This window comes from Myotis yumanensis, unplaced genomic scaffold, assembly GCF_028538775.1.
Source record: "Myotis yumanensis isolate MYYU_CA2020_CCGP unplaced genomic scaffold, mMyoYum1.0.hap1 SCAF_10, whole genome shotgun sequence".
In the NCBI taxonomy this organism is placed as follows: Eukaryota; Metazoa; Chordata; class Mammalia; order Chiroptera; family Vespertilionidae; genus Myotis; species Myotis yumanensis.
In genome coordinates this window covers 63,766,270-63,779,969 of record NW_027223761.1, presented here as the reverse complement: position 1 = coordinate 63,779,969, position 13,700 = coordinate 63,766,270, and the positions used below count along the sequence as shown (strand labels likewise).

The window sequence follows — 13,700 nt, the reverse complement described above, 5'->3', positions numbered from 1 at the left end:
GCAACCAATCGATGTGTTTCTCTCACATGGATATTCTCTCTGTCTTTTCCTCTCTCTTCCACTCTCTGAAAATCTATGGGAAAATATTCTCAGGTGAGGATTTTTAAAAAAAAGAATTTAGAAAAATGATCTGTTCATAGTAAATTTCTAATAATAATGAACCTTTTTAAATCATGAGAAGCTTTATATTCATTCATGGAGCTGTTCTGTCATTTTTATTACCATCCCACTCTAAGCTTGACTAAGAAAATGTTAATTCAAATATTTTTTGATTTAACAAAAAAAAAGTTATCATATTGGATATTTGTCTTAACAATAATTATTTTAAAATAATTATTTTAAAATATATTTTACTTGTTGTTACTCAATGTTTCAAACTCAAAACATAACTCCTGATGGACTTTTTATTCTCGATTTTTCCTTTAATGTCTTCTACAAATATTCATTGAGGGCCTAATAGATGCCAAATACATGTTGACTATTCAGACAAATAGAAATTATAGAAAGTAATTATAATCAATGTAACAAGTGTTATAATGAAATATAAAATATACTCCCAAAGCAATTAAACATAACATTATCACTGCCTGACATCTGTTTCTTTGTAAAAAAAAAAAAAAAAAAAAAAAAAAAGAGAAATCTGTCTGCCACTGGATTTTAACACAACTGGGGCTGGAATCCTATTTTGTCCTCCTGTAAGCCATTCATCTCCACCTGACCCCCATCTCCCATCATCAGCACAGTGTTTACCCATACTTGGCATTCAGTAAATGTTTAGTTAAGTAGAATATACTTAGACTAGCACATACATATCACGATATGGAGGTTTTCTTGAAAATAATGATTTTAAAAATAACTTTGAACAAATACATGCTTATTGCACAGAATTTGAAAATCCAAACAAGTATATAAAGAATGCAATTTAAATCATCTACATTCTCACCTCCAAGCAATAACTATTATGTATACTTTAATGCCCTTTTTTCCCCAGTCCTTTCCTTTATGTATTTGTCAAATTACTATTTCTACATTTATGTTTACATAGAAAGTTGCATTCCACTATTTTCACTTATATTGTGAACATTTCCCATATCATTAAATAGTTTGCTATATTAGGCAGTTTAATGGGTGCCTAATATTCTATCATAAGATGTTATGATTTGAGCATTACATGATTGGACAGTTTGTTCTTTATAATGCTTTGTAATTATAAATAATTGCACAGCCAGAATCATATCCAGGATGCATAAACCTTGTTCACTGTCACTGATAATTTTGTAATGGACTATATTGTAAAATAGACACATCGAGAGAAAAATACTTGGTGATTTATCAATTATATTGTAAATTTTATTTTTTGCTTCAGTTGAAATTATTAAATCATTATTTAAAGCAATTACCTATTACCTATTAAAAGAAGTATACCTTTTAAGACAACTAATTTAAACATTTTCATAGAGCTATAATTTTCAGAAGACAAATAATTTTAAGTTAACAAAGCTATTTTCCACAATATTTTCTATCACAGATAGGTGGTTGTTAATAAATGCTTTTTGCAGAGGTAAATAAATATAATGAATGAAATGGAACAGAATAAATGGAACACTACAGAAGACCTCAAGAACTGAATTATGTTGATAATTAACCCTGTTTGAACACATTAGCTAAATTTCAGGTCTGTTTTCATAATATCTGAAAGATCCATGTGACAAATTTTCTATGAGCAAACTCTCAAGTTAAACTATTTTGAAATCTGTTCTAATTACTCATTGCTGCCCCAAAACTTAGTGGTTTAAAACATCAATCTATTATTTGTTCTCATACTGTTGGCAGCTGACGGGCACAGCCAGGTTCTTACTGGGATTGCTCGTGTGCAGGAGTTTCGTGGTGGCTGAAGCTCAAGTAAATGACTTCATTACTCACATGTCTGGTGCCTGGGCTGGGATGTCTGGAATAGCTGGGGGCCATTTGGCTCTCCCTCTGTCCATGAGCCTTTCCAGTTGGCTAGCTTAGACTTGCTACAGAATGGTAGCCTGTTTAATCGGACTTCTAACGAAGGCAGCTGGATTTTCCCATGAACGTTCCACGAGACCTGTGATGACGCTGCACAACTGCTTGTAACCTCTCCTCAAAAGTCAAGCAATGTCACTGCTACTCTTATCTTTTGGGTCAAATAGACCCAGGCCAGCCCAGATGGAAGGAAGTGAACGTGTAGAAGGCTTCACTTTTCAATAAGGTACTGACCTGCATGTACAGGCAAGGAAGGAAGAGATGATGGCCACAAGCTGCCACAGAGCCCAAAATGGTTTTTGAAAAGCCATCTCTATCTCTCCAACATGATTTAAATGTGCCTTTCCCTCACACAAGCCTTTACTTTTTCTTTTCTTCCTTCAATTGAAGCAACTCCTAGGTTAACAGTAAAGGGAGCTCAGAACCGAAGGGCTAAATCTCAACTGTGCTGTCCACTAGCACAGGGACTTGGGCAAATAACTTCTCACTAGAATGGACTCTCTGACACCCACTTCCTAGCATAATACCTGACATACAATAAGGTTATTGACTAAGTGATTTATTTATCATTTATTGACTAAACAATCTCTTTTCGATTCTATTACATTCCCTATGAAATAGGGATAGTAAGGCCCACTCCAGTAACATAGAAATACATGAACCAATTAATGTTTGCAAAATACTTAATGCAGTGCCTTGATATGGTAGCTGTTAGTATTGTTATTACAGTTAATAGTCTTATCATTGTATTATCATAATTATAGTCTCTCCTCCATACCCCTGTCACCACAGTCTAATAACTTGTTAGACTTCTTCAGCACCTGGATCTCATTTATTTTCCTTATTTTATCTGTAGCCATTATTTTAATACTTTGAACATTCATATGAGTGACATGTCCAACATACTCTTCCATAAGTCCTTGACCTTTTCAGCCCTGCTAATCATACTCTCCACTTCATTCTAGATAAACACAGTTGGATATTTAAAAGTATCCAACAAATTGTGCAATTTTTCTTCTTGCAATACAAGTTTCGATTTTTATAATTTCCCCTCATAATAACCTGGTTTCCTTTACTCCTTTTTTTATTTCAGCCTATCAGCACCATTCTGTCTTTACTTGACTCCCTAGTTTACCTTGATGCCATGGTCATTCATACATTGGCATCTTTGATAGTAAGTCATATCAAATTTACAAACTCCTAAACTTAGATGGACCCAATTAACTATTTTATCTGTCCCTCGTCCTGGCTTTCCAGCCTAACCTTGCTTATTCAGTCAGTTCTACCTCAAAATGGTGCTATTGAACCAAATTTAAACTCCAATACTTTTCCAAAATATTTATATTCATGTCTTTCCTCTTTTATCATGTACTTATCCCAGACATTTCCCATTCTTCTCTAGCTCTCAGTCCCATTATCACCCAGATACCTTTACTTATTCTTTATTGAAAAAATATAAAAACCTTTCCAAATGAGCTCTCTCAGCTGCCCAAAACTTTCTCTCTATGTCTTTGTTTCTTTCTTCATTTCTCTTAGAGGGAAAAACTGTCACTTCTCATGATTATTTTCAATACTTTTGCGCACAATCCTAATATTTTGTCACCTTCCTGATGGAATAGTCCCTGTCTTCTAAATCTTTGGTCTCTGCTATCTGGTGCTGGTTCTTCTCAGTCTTGATAAAAGATGGTAATTTCTTCCTAGCCAGTTTAGCTCAGTGCAGAGAGCATCAGCCTGTGGACCGAAGCGTCCCTGGTTTGATTCCAGTCAAAGGCATGAGTACCTCAGTTGCAGGCTTCTCCCCGGCCTGTGCCCTGGTCAGGGCACATGCAGGAAGCAACCAATCTATCTGTTTCTCTCACATTGATATTTCTCTCTTCCACTCTCTTTAAAAATCAATGGAAAAATATCCTCAGGTGATAATTTAAAAAGTTAATTTCTCATTTCCTAAAAATGTCATTTGCCCAATGAGGCTTTTAAATTTAAAATTCTCTACGAAGAGGTCTTTTCTACCCACCTGCATCTCTTTAGCATCCCATTTCTTAGCTTCTTACAGTCCAATTCAGCCCTTACTGTTTAGGCTTCATAATCACCAGATCCAAACATCAACTTCCTACATAAGGACTAATTCAGAAAATAAAGTACTTAAGTGTGAGGTTTTTCTTAATTGAAAATAAAAGTATCCTTAAAGCTTGAATTGACCATGTTAGGAAATAGAAAAAGGTCAATAAGGAAACCAATTACTTTTTAACCAATAAAATGTAAGTACACATTTTTAAATGCTATTTTAGAAATCACTATTTTAGAAGTTATAATACAAAGGTATATTTCTTCTCATATCAGATCAAGCTAGAGTCTACATACATGTATATAGATTAATCATCACTGTTCTATATTAATTTTTCATAATCAAAAGTGAAATAACCTTCTCTGACTCATACAATGAATAATATAATAATAATAATAATAATAATAACATAATCACACCATCCTTTTAACTTCCCACGATCTCTAGTATTTGCTCTTCCTTGCTCTGAACTTTCATATCTCCCCTGTAAAAGCTTAGGCTACTTGATAGTCACATTCAAATATTTGTACATTTTAGGTTTCCTGAGCATGAAAAGTAGGCCTATGCAACCATACTTTATTAGTAATACCGGGATAGTTTTTGTGCCTGATAGCATTGCCTATCACTTCCTGTTGCTGCCTCTATAAGCTGTGATTGATTTCAACAGCCAGAGTTGATATCGACATTCTTGTGTTTGTTTCTATTTTTTTCTTTTCCTATAAAATATAATGGTAATTGGTAGTTGCCTCTAACACACAGTGCTAGAAAAAAATCTAACCTATAATTATTTTACCCCCAGAAATCATAAAAACCAGCTTGCATCCCATCACTGTTTACTTCCAATTTTTATTACTAAATATGTATTCCATTAAAGACAATTACATAGATTTATTAAATCTTCATGGAAATACAATTTCTCATGGTTCTTTATCACAACCTGTACTCAACTTTATCCATTCTCTTTTGTCTGTAGGTCCCCCAGGCCCACCAGGGATAGTGATCGTTGAAGAGATTACCGAAAACACAGCCACACTCTCCTGGAGTCCAGCAGCTGACAACCACAGCCCGATCTCCTCCTACAACCTGCAGGCTCGCAGCCCATTCTCCCTGGGCTGGCAAACAGTGAAAACAGGTAAGAGGTTAGAAGGCAATATCAGATGTAATCAGAGCAGCTTCCCATCATGAGCTATTTTGCCATATCTATACTAATAAAAGGGTAGTATACTAATTAGAGAGGATGTCCTTCTAGACAAAGCCATGGTGGCAGGGCCAAGGCAGAGGCAGTTAGGGATGATCAGGCTGGCAAAGAGAGGGCAGTTAAGGGATCAGGCCAGCAGACAGGCGAGCAATTAGGAGCCAGTGGTCCTGGATTGCAAGAGGGATGTCCGACTGCTGGTTTAGGACCGATCCCTATGGTGGGATCGGTCCTAAACCGGCTATTCAGTCGGTTTGCATAATACCCTTTTATTATTATAGATTAACCATTGTTTGCTTCTTTTAATAAATCTGCCTTGCTTTTTTCTCCTCCTCAATTCCCAGGGAGGAACCACATCATTTATATTTGTTTGTTTGTTTACTTATTGAAATAACTTAAGACTCACATAAAAATTGCAAAAATAACACAGATTTCCTGTGGACACAGCCCTCAGAGTCCCCCCAGGATAACATAACAATAGCACTATTATCAAATCAGAAAGCTGGCATTTGTGCAATGCTATTAACTAAACTACAGACTATATTCCTATTTCACCAGTTTTTGTATGTTACTTTTAGTGTAAGTCCTATAAAATTCCATAAAATTTTATTGTAAAGATTCAAGTCACCACCACTGATCACTACTCCAGTTCCTTGCTACCTCTTTATAATCACACACAAAAAGAAAATCTAACATCAAATTACATTATTTAAAAGAATGCAGAATTTTAATGCCTGCTTCTAAGATATTTGCATTATATCTTAATTATTTCAAAAATCATTTCTTCCCAGATGGTTTCCATCCCATGTTACAACTAAACTTCCACTATCTCTCCAAATGTATCTATTTATAAAGCTATGTAGCATCATACTCTCCTGATAGTTATTAGGAACTTATTTAACATATTGGTATTTGAAAAGTATACAGTGTCTATACCAGTGGTTCTCAACCTTCCTAATGCCGAGACCCTTTATTACAGTTCCTCATGTTGTGGTGACCCCCAACCATAAAATTATTTTTGTTGCTACTTCATAACTGTAATTTTGCTACTGTTATGAATCATAATGTAAATATCTGATATGCAGGATGTATTTTCATTGTTACAAACTGAACATAATTAAAGCATAGTGAATAATCACAAAAACAATATGTAATTATATATGTGTTTTCCGATGGTCTTAGGCGACCCCTGTGAAAGGGTCGTTTGACCCCCAAAGGGGTCGTGACCCACAGGTTGAGAACCGCTGGTCTATACACTCTAATCTTCAGATCAGTTGTCCCTTCTGAGTAGGGATTTGTGATTTTGTTTTACTGCCTAAATATAAAATCAATTTGCCTGTTTAGAAGTAAAATATAAAATTAATAAAGTATTTGAGTGCGGTAACCATAAAACTCAATTAACTGGAATGTTGCAGGAGTGATGTGTTCCATTTTGTTGCTTAAATAAATTAAATTTGAGAAAAACTTATGTTTGTGTAAAAATTTAAAATTTGCAGGGGGAGGGAATATATTTACCTGCAAAATATAATTCAAGTTTTTCTTGATATTAGGTGTCTATATTAATTTATAGAATTCAGTTTGATCGTCATTATTGTGTACTATACATGTACATATATTTATTTTGTAATATACATAATTGTGGGTATTGGCCTCATTTCTAGCTTCATTTTAACCCTGTGATGCCTCTGCAGATCCAAGAAATTGGGGGAATCTCTAAGTTTGGTAGATAACTCTGAAAAGAACACAAATTCGAGCCACATAAACAGGTTTACACAAGAATTCTTACAACCTCTGCCCCAGTGCTCCCAAATTATCCTCCGTGTGACAGCCCAAGTCTTTTGCTCTGCAGCCAGGAAATGGATTCACCTTCAGATGTGGTGTTATGAATGCACTCAACAAGTCCATTCTCCTGCCTGCTGCTATGCTCCCTGCCCACTCTTGTCTCCCTGCCCACACAACTTACTACTTGAGGATGTTTCCTTGTGGGTGCATTGCAATACACATTTACTTGCTCATCATATGCCCATGTTCTGGTCCCTCTGACCTTAACTCATGGTATGCCAATCCAGGACTTCTATTCTTCCTCCTACTACACCCTAGTTTCCTAGATACTGTTATTTCTTGGTTTCTAACATCTTGGCTCACCTGTTTCTACTTTTTGTTGTTTGATAGATGCTTAAAGATAGATAGGTTATATATATATATATATATATATATATATATATATATATGCATGTATACTTATATAAACTTTGAATATTTTGGCACAAGCTATGGACAAATGAAATTTTATGTTAGGGGAAGCTCAGGCATTTGAACTAAATGTTAGTTTGGGGGTTATTTGTTTTAGAAGTCCTTACTATAAAGTTACATCTTTATCTTTCAAATATAATTTGGATGCTGGAAACATTTTAAGTTGGGAGTTTTTAAAATTCTGTTCAGCAAGTACTTATTAAAAAATCAGTGATTGCAATATATAAGAAAAGAGACATTTTTTCAGAAATATATTTCTATAGATGATTGATTTTATTTGCCCTTGATAGTAATAGGGCTCTAGCAGGATGTCTCTTAACCTAATGAGGCCACTCATTTTTCTAAAACTCAGAATCTCTTGGAGCTACTGGTAGAGGCATGGCATCCTCCAGGCAAACCTGCCATGGATCAGTCCTCAATGCTTGTGTGCTCTAGAACAGCTGTTTTAAATGTAGTCTGCTTTTACCAGCTCCTAGCACAGTATGACACAACTTCTTTCATGCTCCTGACAGGGAAAGAAATCCCTCTAGAGCCACATCAGCAGAGGGCCTTTTGTTTTAATAGTCACTCCCTCATCTAAAGCAATTTCAGTAGAGATAAGCTCTAAGGCATAAATATCTATTAGAAAAAAAATGGGTTTGAACTCTCTGATAAAGTTAATGCAATTCATAAGCTAGTATTTAAAAAGCACTTAAGATTCCTTCATACATCAACATGAATACAAAGAATAGTGAGTTCTTCATTTTTGACAAATGAAGTAATGAGTTGCACCTGGACCTTCTAGCTGAGCACATCTGGAATTAACTTATTAATACTGCCTACCCCCAAATCAGACTCACATCAGGTGACTGGGAATGGGACTAATTTACTCATTTTGAAGAGAGTATGAAAACAATGATAAAAAATAATTTCACTTGCAGACCCTTATCCTGGTTAAACAAATTGTTTTTGATTTGGAAACCTAACTTTCTTCATATTACTGAGCAGTATCAGCTGACCTAGCTTTTAACTATGTCTGTTTAGAAATGAGAAATCACTTATAATCATAGAATTGATTTGTCATTGTTAATTCAAATATGTTATTTACTGTTCTTCTATCAGTGGATACATCTTCTGTCCTTGGATGTTTTCCACTGATTGATTGGTTGATTACATTTGTCAACCAGACAGGCTTATTTTGTTTTCATATAATTATTTAATGAAAGTCTTGGATGAAATTATTTCACTAGAAGGCTTTTTGACAAATTTATCCCTGAATCAATATGGGATCCTCCACTGTCTTTAGTTGCTGTGTGTTGTCTATGAAGCAGAATGTTTTTTTTAAAACAGTCTTATCCCCATTGTTCCAGAAAGAACATCTTTATAATTTAACTAGAGGCCTGATGCATGAAATTCGTGTAAGGGTAGGCCTTCCTTCCCCTGGTGCCAGCAACAGCTTCCCTCTGGCACCTGGGACCTGGGCTGGCTTCCCTCTGGCCTGGCTTTGTCCAGACAGACATCCGTTCTAATTAGCATATTACCCTTTTATTATTATAGATACCTGCCAGGCTTTAAAAATACCGACTTTGGTGTACATTCTCCATTTGTTTTAATCTCCACAATATTGCTTTTGAAAACAAAAATCTTAATTTTTACTTAACAGTTTGTTTCTAATTTATTTTACATTGCAAATTATTTCATCAAAGATATTAATAACTTCAACTCATGCTTTTTGTAGCCCTTACAAGTAGCAATGAATTTTGGATTTCTAAATCTTATTTTTGTTTTCCTTTTTAAAGAGAGATTAGAATTAAGGATGGTGGAAAAGATGTGGGATAAGGGAAGGAAACTTTAAAATCTATGTGGTAAGAAAATATAAATATATGTAGCTTTGGGAGGAAGGATATTTTTATATTTTAAATTAAAGTTCCTTTTAAACATACAGCCTGAATAATTACATCAAAATTAAAACAGAAACTGTTCCAATTTTTTTCATGACTATTTGAACTCCCCTTTTATTCTGCATTCATTAAAAATTTATCAAGCAGCTTTCACCTAGTATTCTAGGCACTTAGGATATATGAGTGAACAAAACAAAACAAAAACTACCTATCCTTGTGAAGATTGTATTCTCATGGGTGAGGACAAACAATAAAGAGAGAACTAATAAACAAGGAAATTATATAGTACTAGAGGCCTGGTGCACAAAAATTTGTGCACGAGAGGGGGTCCCTCAGCCCATCCTGTGCCCTCTCGCAGTCTGGGACCCCTCAGGAGATAATGACCTGCTGGCTTAGGCCTGCTCCCGGGTGGCAGAGGGCAGGCCCAATCCCTAGGTGCAGCCCCTGGTCAGGCTCAGAGCAGGGCCGATTGGGGAGTTGGGGCGCTGCCCCATCATGCACAGAGCAGGGCGGATCGGGAGGTTGCGATGCCACCCACAGTCACGCTCAGTGTAGGGCCGATTGGGGGTTTGGGGGGTTGGGGCACCGCCCCCTGTCACACTCAAGGCAGGGTCGATGGGGAGGTTGCAGCACCACCCCCTGTCACGCAGGGCCAATCAGGGGGTTGGGGCGCTGCACCCTGTCACACTCAGGGCAGGGCCAATGGGGAGGTTATGGCTCTACCCCATCACACATAGAGCAAGGCCCGTGGAGGGGGGTTGGGGCGCCACCCTCTATCACCCACAGAGCAGGGCTGATCAGGGGGTTGGGGCGCCACCACTGTCACACTCAGGGCAGGGCCAATGGAGAAGTTATGGCTCTACCCTGTCACACACAGAGCAGGGCCAGCGGGGGGGGAGTAAGGGGGCGGGGTTGGTGTGCTGTACCCTGTCAAACACAGAGCCACAGGGCAATCAGGAGATTGGGGAGTTCCCCCCTATCGGGCACAGAGCAGGGCTGATCAGGGGATTGGGGCACCTTCCCCTGTCACGAACAGAGCAGGGCGGATAGGGAGGTTGTGGCCCCACCCCCTGTCACACACAGAGCCACAGGGTGATCAGGGGGTTTGGGCGCTACCCCCTCTCACGCTGATCCCGGTGCCGGGAGGCATATTACCCTTTTACTATATAGAATAGAGGCCTGGTGCATGGGTAGGGGCCGGCTGGTTTGCCCTGAAGGGTGTCCTGGATCAGGGTGGGGGTCCCCACTGGGGTGCCTGGCCAGTCTGGCTGAGGGGCTGAGGGCTGTTTTCCGGAAGCGGGTGACTGAAGCTCCCAACCGCTCCTTTTTTTTTTTTTTTTTTTTTTTTTTTTATTCTGGGCCAGCTTTAGATCTGAGGCCTCGCTGCTCAAAACATCAATACAATGTTGCGGTCCGGCTGGCTGAAGCCCGGCTGAATGAAAACCCGTTTCTGGGGTTTTGTTTAGCTTCTTATTTGCAACATAGTACATAGTTGCTTAGAGTTGCAGCTGAGAGGCCGGCAGCAGCAGGCAGGGACCGTTGGAGTCCGCAGTAATTGGAGCAAGCAAGCCTCCCTGTTCGCTTCAGTGCATGGCTGCCGGCCGCCATCTTGGCTGACAGTTAATTTGCATCAGGATATGCTGATTAGCCTATGGGAAGGGTAGCGGCCGTACGCTAATTACCATGTTTCTCTTTTATTAGCATAGATTAAAGAACTTAATGAGTGGAAAAAATAAAGATAGTATTGTAAAGAGAATCAAAAGTACTGTGGTAGCCCTAAAACTCACTCTGTTCCTGACTCACTGATCTTATGTTCCTGCATATACTGTTTCTAATGCCTTTGCACTATTTACTTCTTCAACCTGGGATGTTTCCCCCAGATATTGGCATAGCTAAACCTATACTTCCTTCAAAAGTTTATTCAAATGTACCTTCTCAGCGAGGCTTATCCCAAACACTCTATTTTAAATTTCAACCTGACTGTGAAGAAAAGGGAGCCCTCATGCACTGTTGGGATTGAAAATTAGGCAGCCACTGTGGAAAACAGTATGGTATGGGGATCCTCAAAAAATAAAAAATAGAACTACCATATCACTCAGTAATTCCACTTTTGAGTATTTATTTTAAGAAACCTTAAAATGCTAATTTAAAAAAATGCACCTCTATGTTTATTTCATCACTATTGACAGTAGCCAAGATATGAAAGCAACCTGTGTCTATCAATAAACGAGTGGATAAAGAAGATGTGGTACATATATATAATCGAATATTACTCAACCATAAAAAGGAATTAAATCTTGCCATTTGTTGCTACATGGTTGGACCTATAGGGAATTATGCTAAGTGAAATAAGTCAGACCGAGAAAGACAAATATCATTTGATTTCATCTATATGCAGAATCTAAAAATAAAAAATAAATGAACAAATAAAACAGAGATAAACTCGTAAATACAGAGAACATTTTGATGGTTGCCAGATGAAATGGAGGATTGGGGGAATAGGTGAAAAAGGGAAGGGATTAAGATGTACAAATTGTCAGTTATAAAAACAATCATAAGGATGTAAAGTACAGCTTAGGATATATAGTCAATAATATTGTAATGAATATGTATGGTGTCAGATCGGTACTATACTTATCAGAGTGATCACTTCATAAGTTATATAAGTGTTTAACTACTATGTTGTACACCTGAAACTAATATAATATTGTATGTCAACTATAATTGAAAAGTTTTAAAAATTATTTAAAAATATATGAATAAACAAATTTCAACCTGCTTGCTATGGACTGTATTGAGTTCCCCTAACCCGCAAATATTCAAATGTTGAAGCCCTAACCTCCCATTGTGACTATATTTGGAGATGGGAGCTCTAAGGATATCAAATAGGTCATTGTACAGGATGGGGCAAAAGTAGGTTTATAGTTATGAGTACATACAACACAGAGTTTATTCTTGTATTATTATTATTTGTTAATTATATTTTCCATATGAAAAACTGTAAACTTACTTTTGCCCCACCCTGTATAAATGAGCCTGGATTTTAAGGGAGAGACTTAAAATAAAGATAAAAATTGGGAAATTATTGACATATAAATTACATTTAAAATCATGAGACTGCATGTTATCTCCCAGGATATAAGTTCAAAATAGATTATAAAATGGAAGGCTAGAACATTTCAATAGTAAGAAGTTGTGGAGAAGAACAACCAACCAGAGAATGCAGAGGGAAAGCAACAATTTAGTTAAAGGGAAAACCAAGACCATGTGATATACTGGAAGACAAAAGAATGAAGTATATCAAGGAGGGGAATGTAATCAACTATGTCAAATGCTGATGACCTGTCAATATTAGGACTGAGGATTGACCATGGAGATCGTTGGTGACTTTGACGACAGCAGTTTTAGTACGATAGTAAAGACTCAAGTCTCACATAAATGGATGCAAGAGAAAATGGAAGAGAAATTTATATGGGCAACTCTTTTAAGGAGTTTTGCTGCAAAAGGAAATGGAAAAACCAATATATTTCACAGTCAGAAATGTCATAATTTGCTTATGGGTGGAGTGGGACAGGAGGAAAAGAAAGGAATTCAGGACAGCCCTAATATTTTGGCTACAAAATCTATAAGAATGCAATCATCATATACTAAATAAGGAATACTCCAGAAGTAGGTAGGGGAACTTCAGGTTGAAAGCCTTATCCAAGTAGAAATATCTAATAACCCATTGGACATATCAACCTGGAGTTTAGGGAGGAGGTTCATTGCTGAAAATTTTAGAGGCATCAGCATACAGAGGGTATTTAAAACCCTGAGAGTGGATTAGATCACCATGGAGTAAGGAAATGGGAAAGAGCTCCTAGAACTGGAATGCATCTGGAAGAGGAAAAGAACCCAGCAACTGAGACAGATAAAGATGTCAGGTAGGAGAAAGACAAAAGTTAAATTTTGAACAATATTTCAAACAGAATTATCAACTGTGTCAAGGGATGATGGGAGGTCAAGGAAAATGAGAAAGAGAGATCTTACCATAGGGTTTTAGTAGCAGAGACCATTGGTAATTTGGACAGGATCAGTTAAGATGGAATGCAAGGAATAAGAGACTTATTGGAGTGGGCTCAAGAGAGAATGGAAGAAAACTAATCAGTGACAGCAAGTAAGAGCACAAACAACCCTCAAGAAGTTTTGCTATAAAAGAAGCATGGAAACTGAGTGAAGGCTGAAAGGATAAGAAATTTTAAGAGAATTTTGTTTGTTTGGGTTTGGTTTGGTTTGGTTTGGTTTGGTTTGGTGGGAA

At 37.2% G+C, this 13,700-nt stretch overlaps 1 protein-coding gene across 2 annotated transcripts in view; it reads left to right on the top strand.

The window, feature by feature from the left end:
• CNTN5 (contactin 5) overlaps window positions 1-13,700 on the top strand; it is a 1,123,865-nt gene that overhangs the window by 1,034,562 nt on the left and 75,603 nt on the right. For both annotated transcript variants that reach the window (XM_070425923.1, XM_070425924.1), the window contains exon 17: window positions 5,049-5,207. In XM_070425923.1, the coding sequence (XP_070282024.1) occupies window positions 5,049-5,207 (159 nt within the window). The remainder of the gene's footprint in view (window positions 1-5,048; window positions 5,208-13,700) is intronic.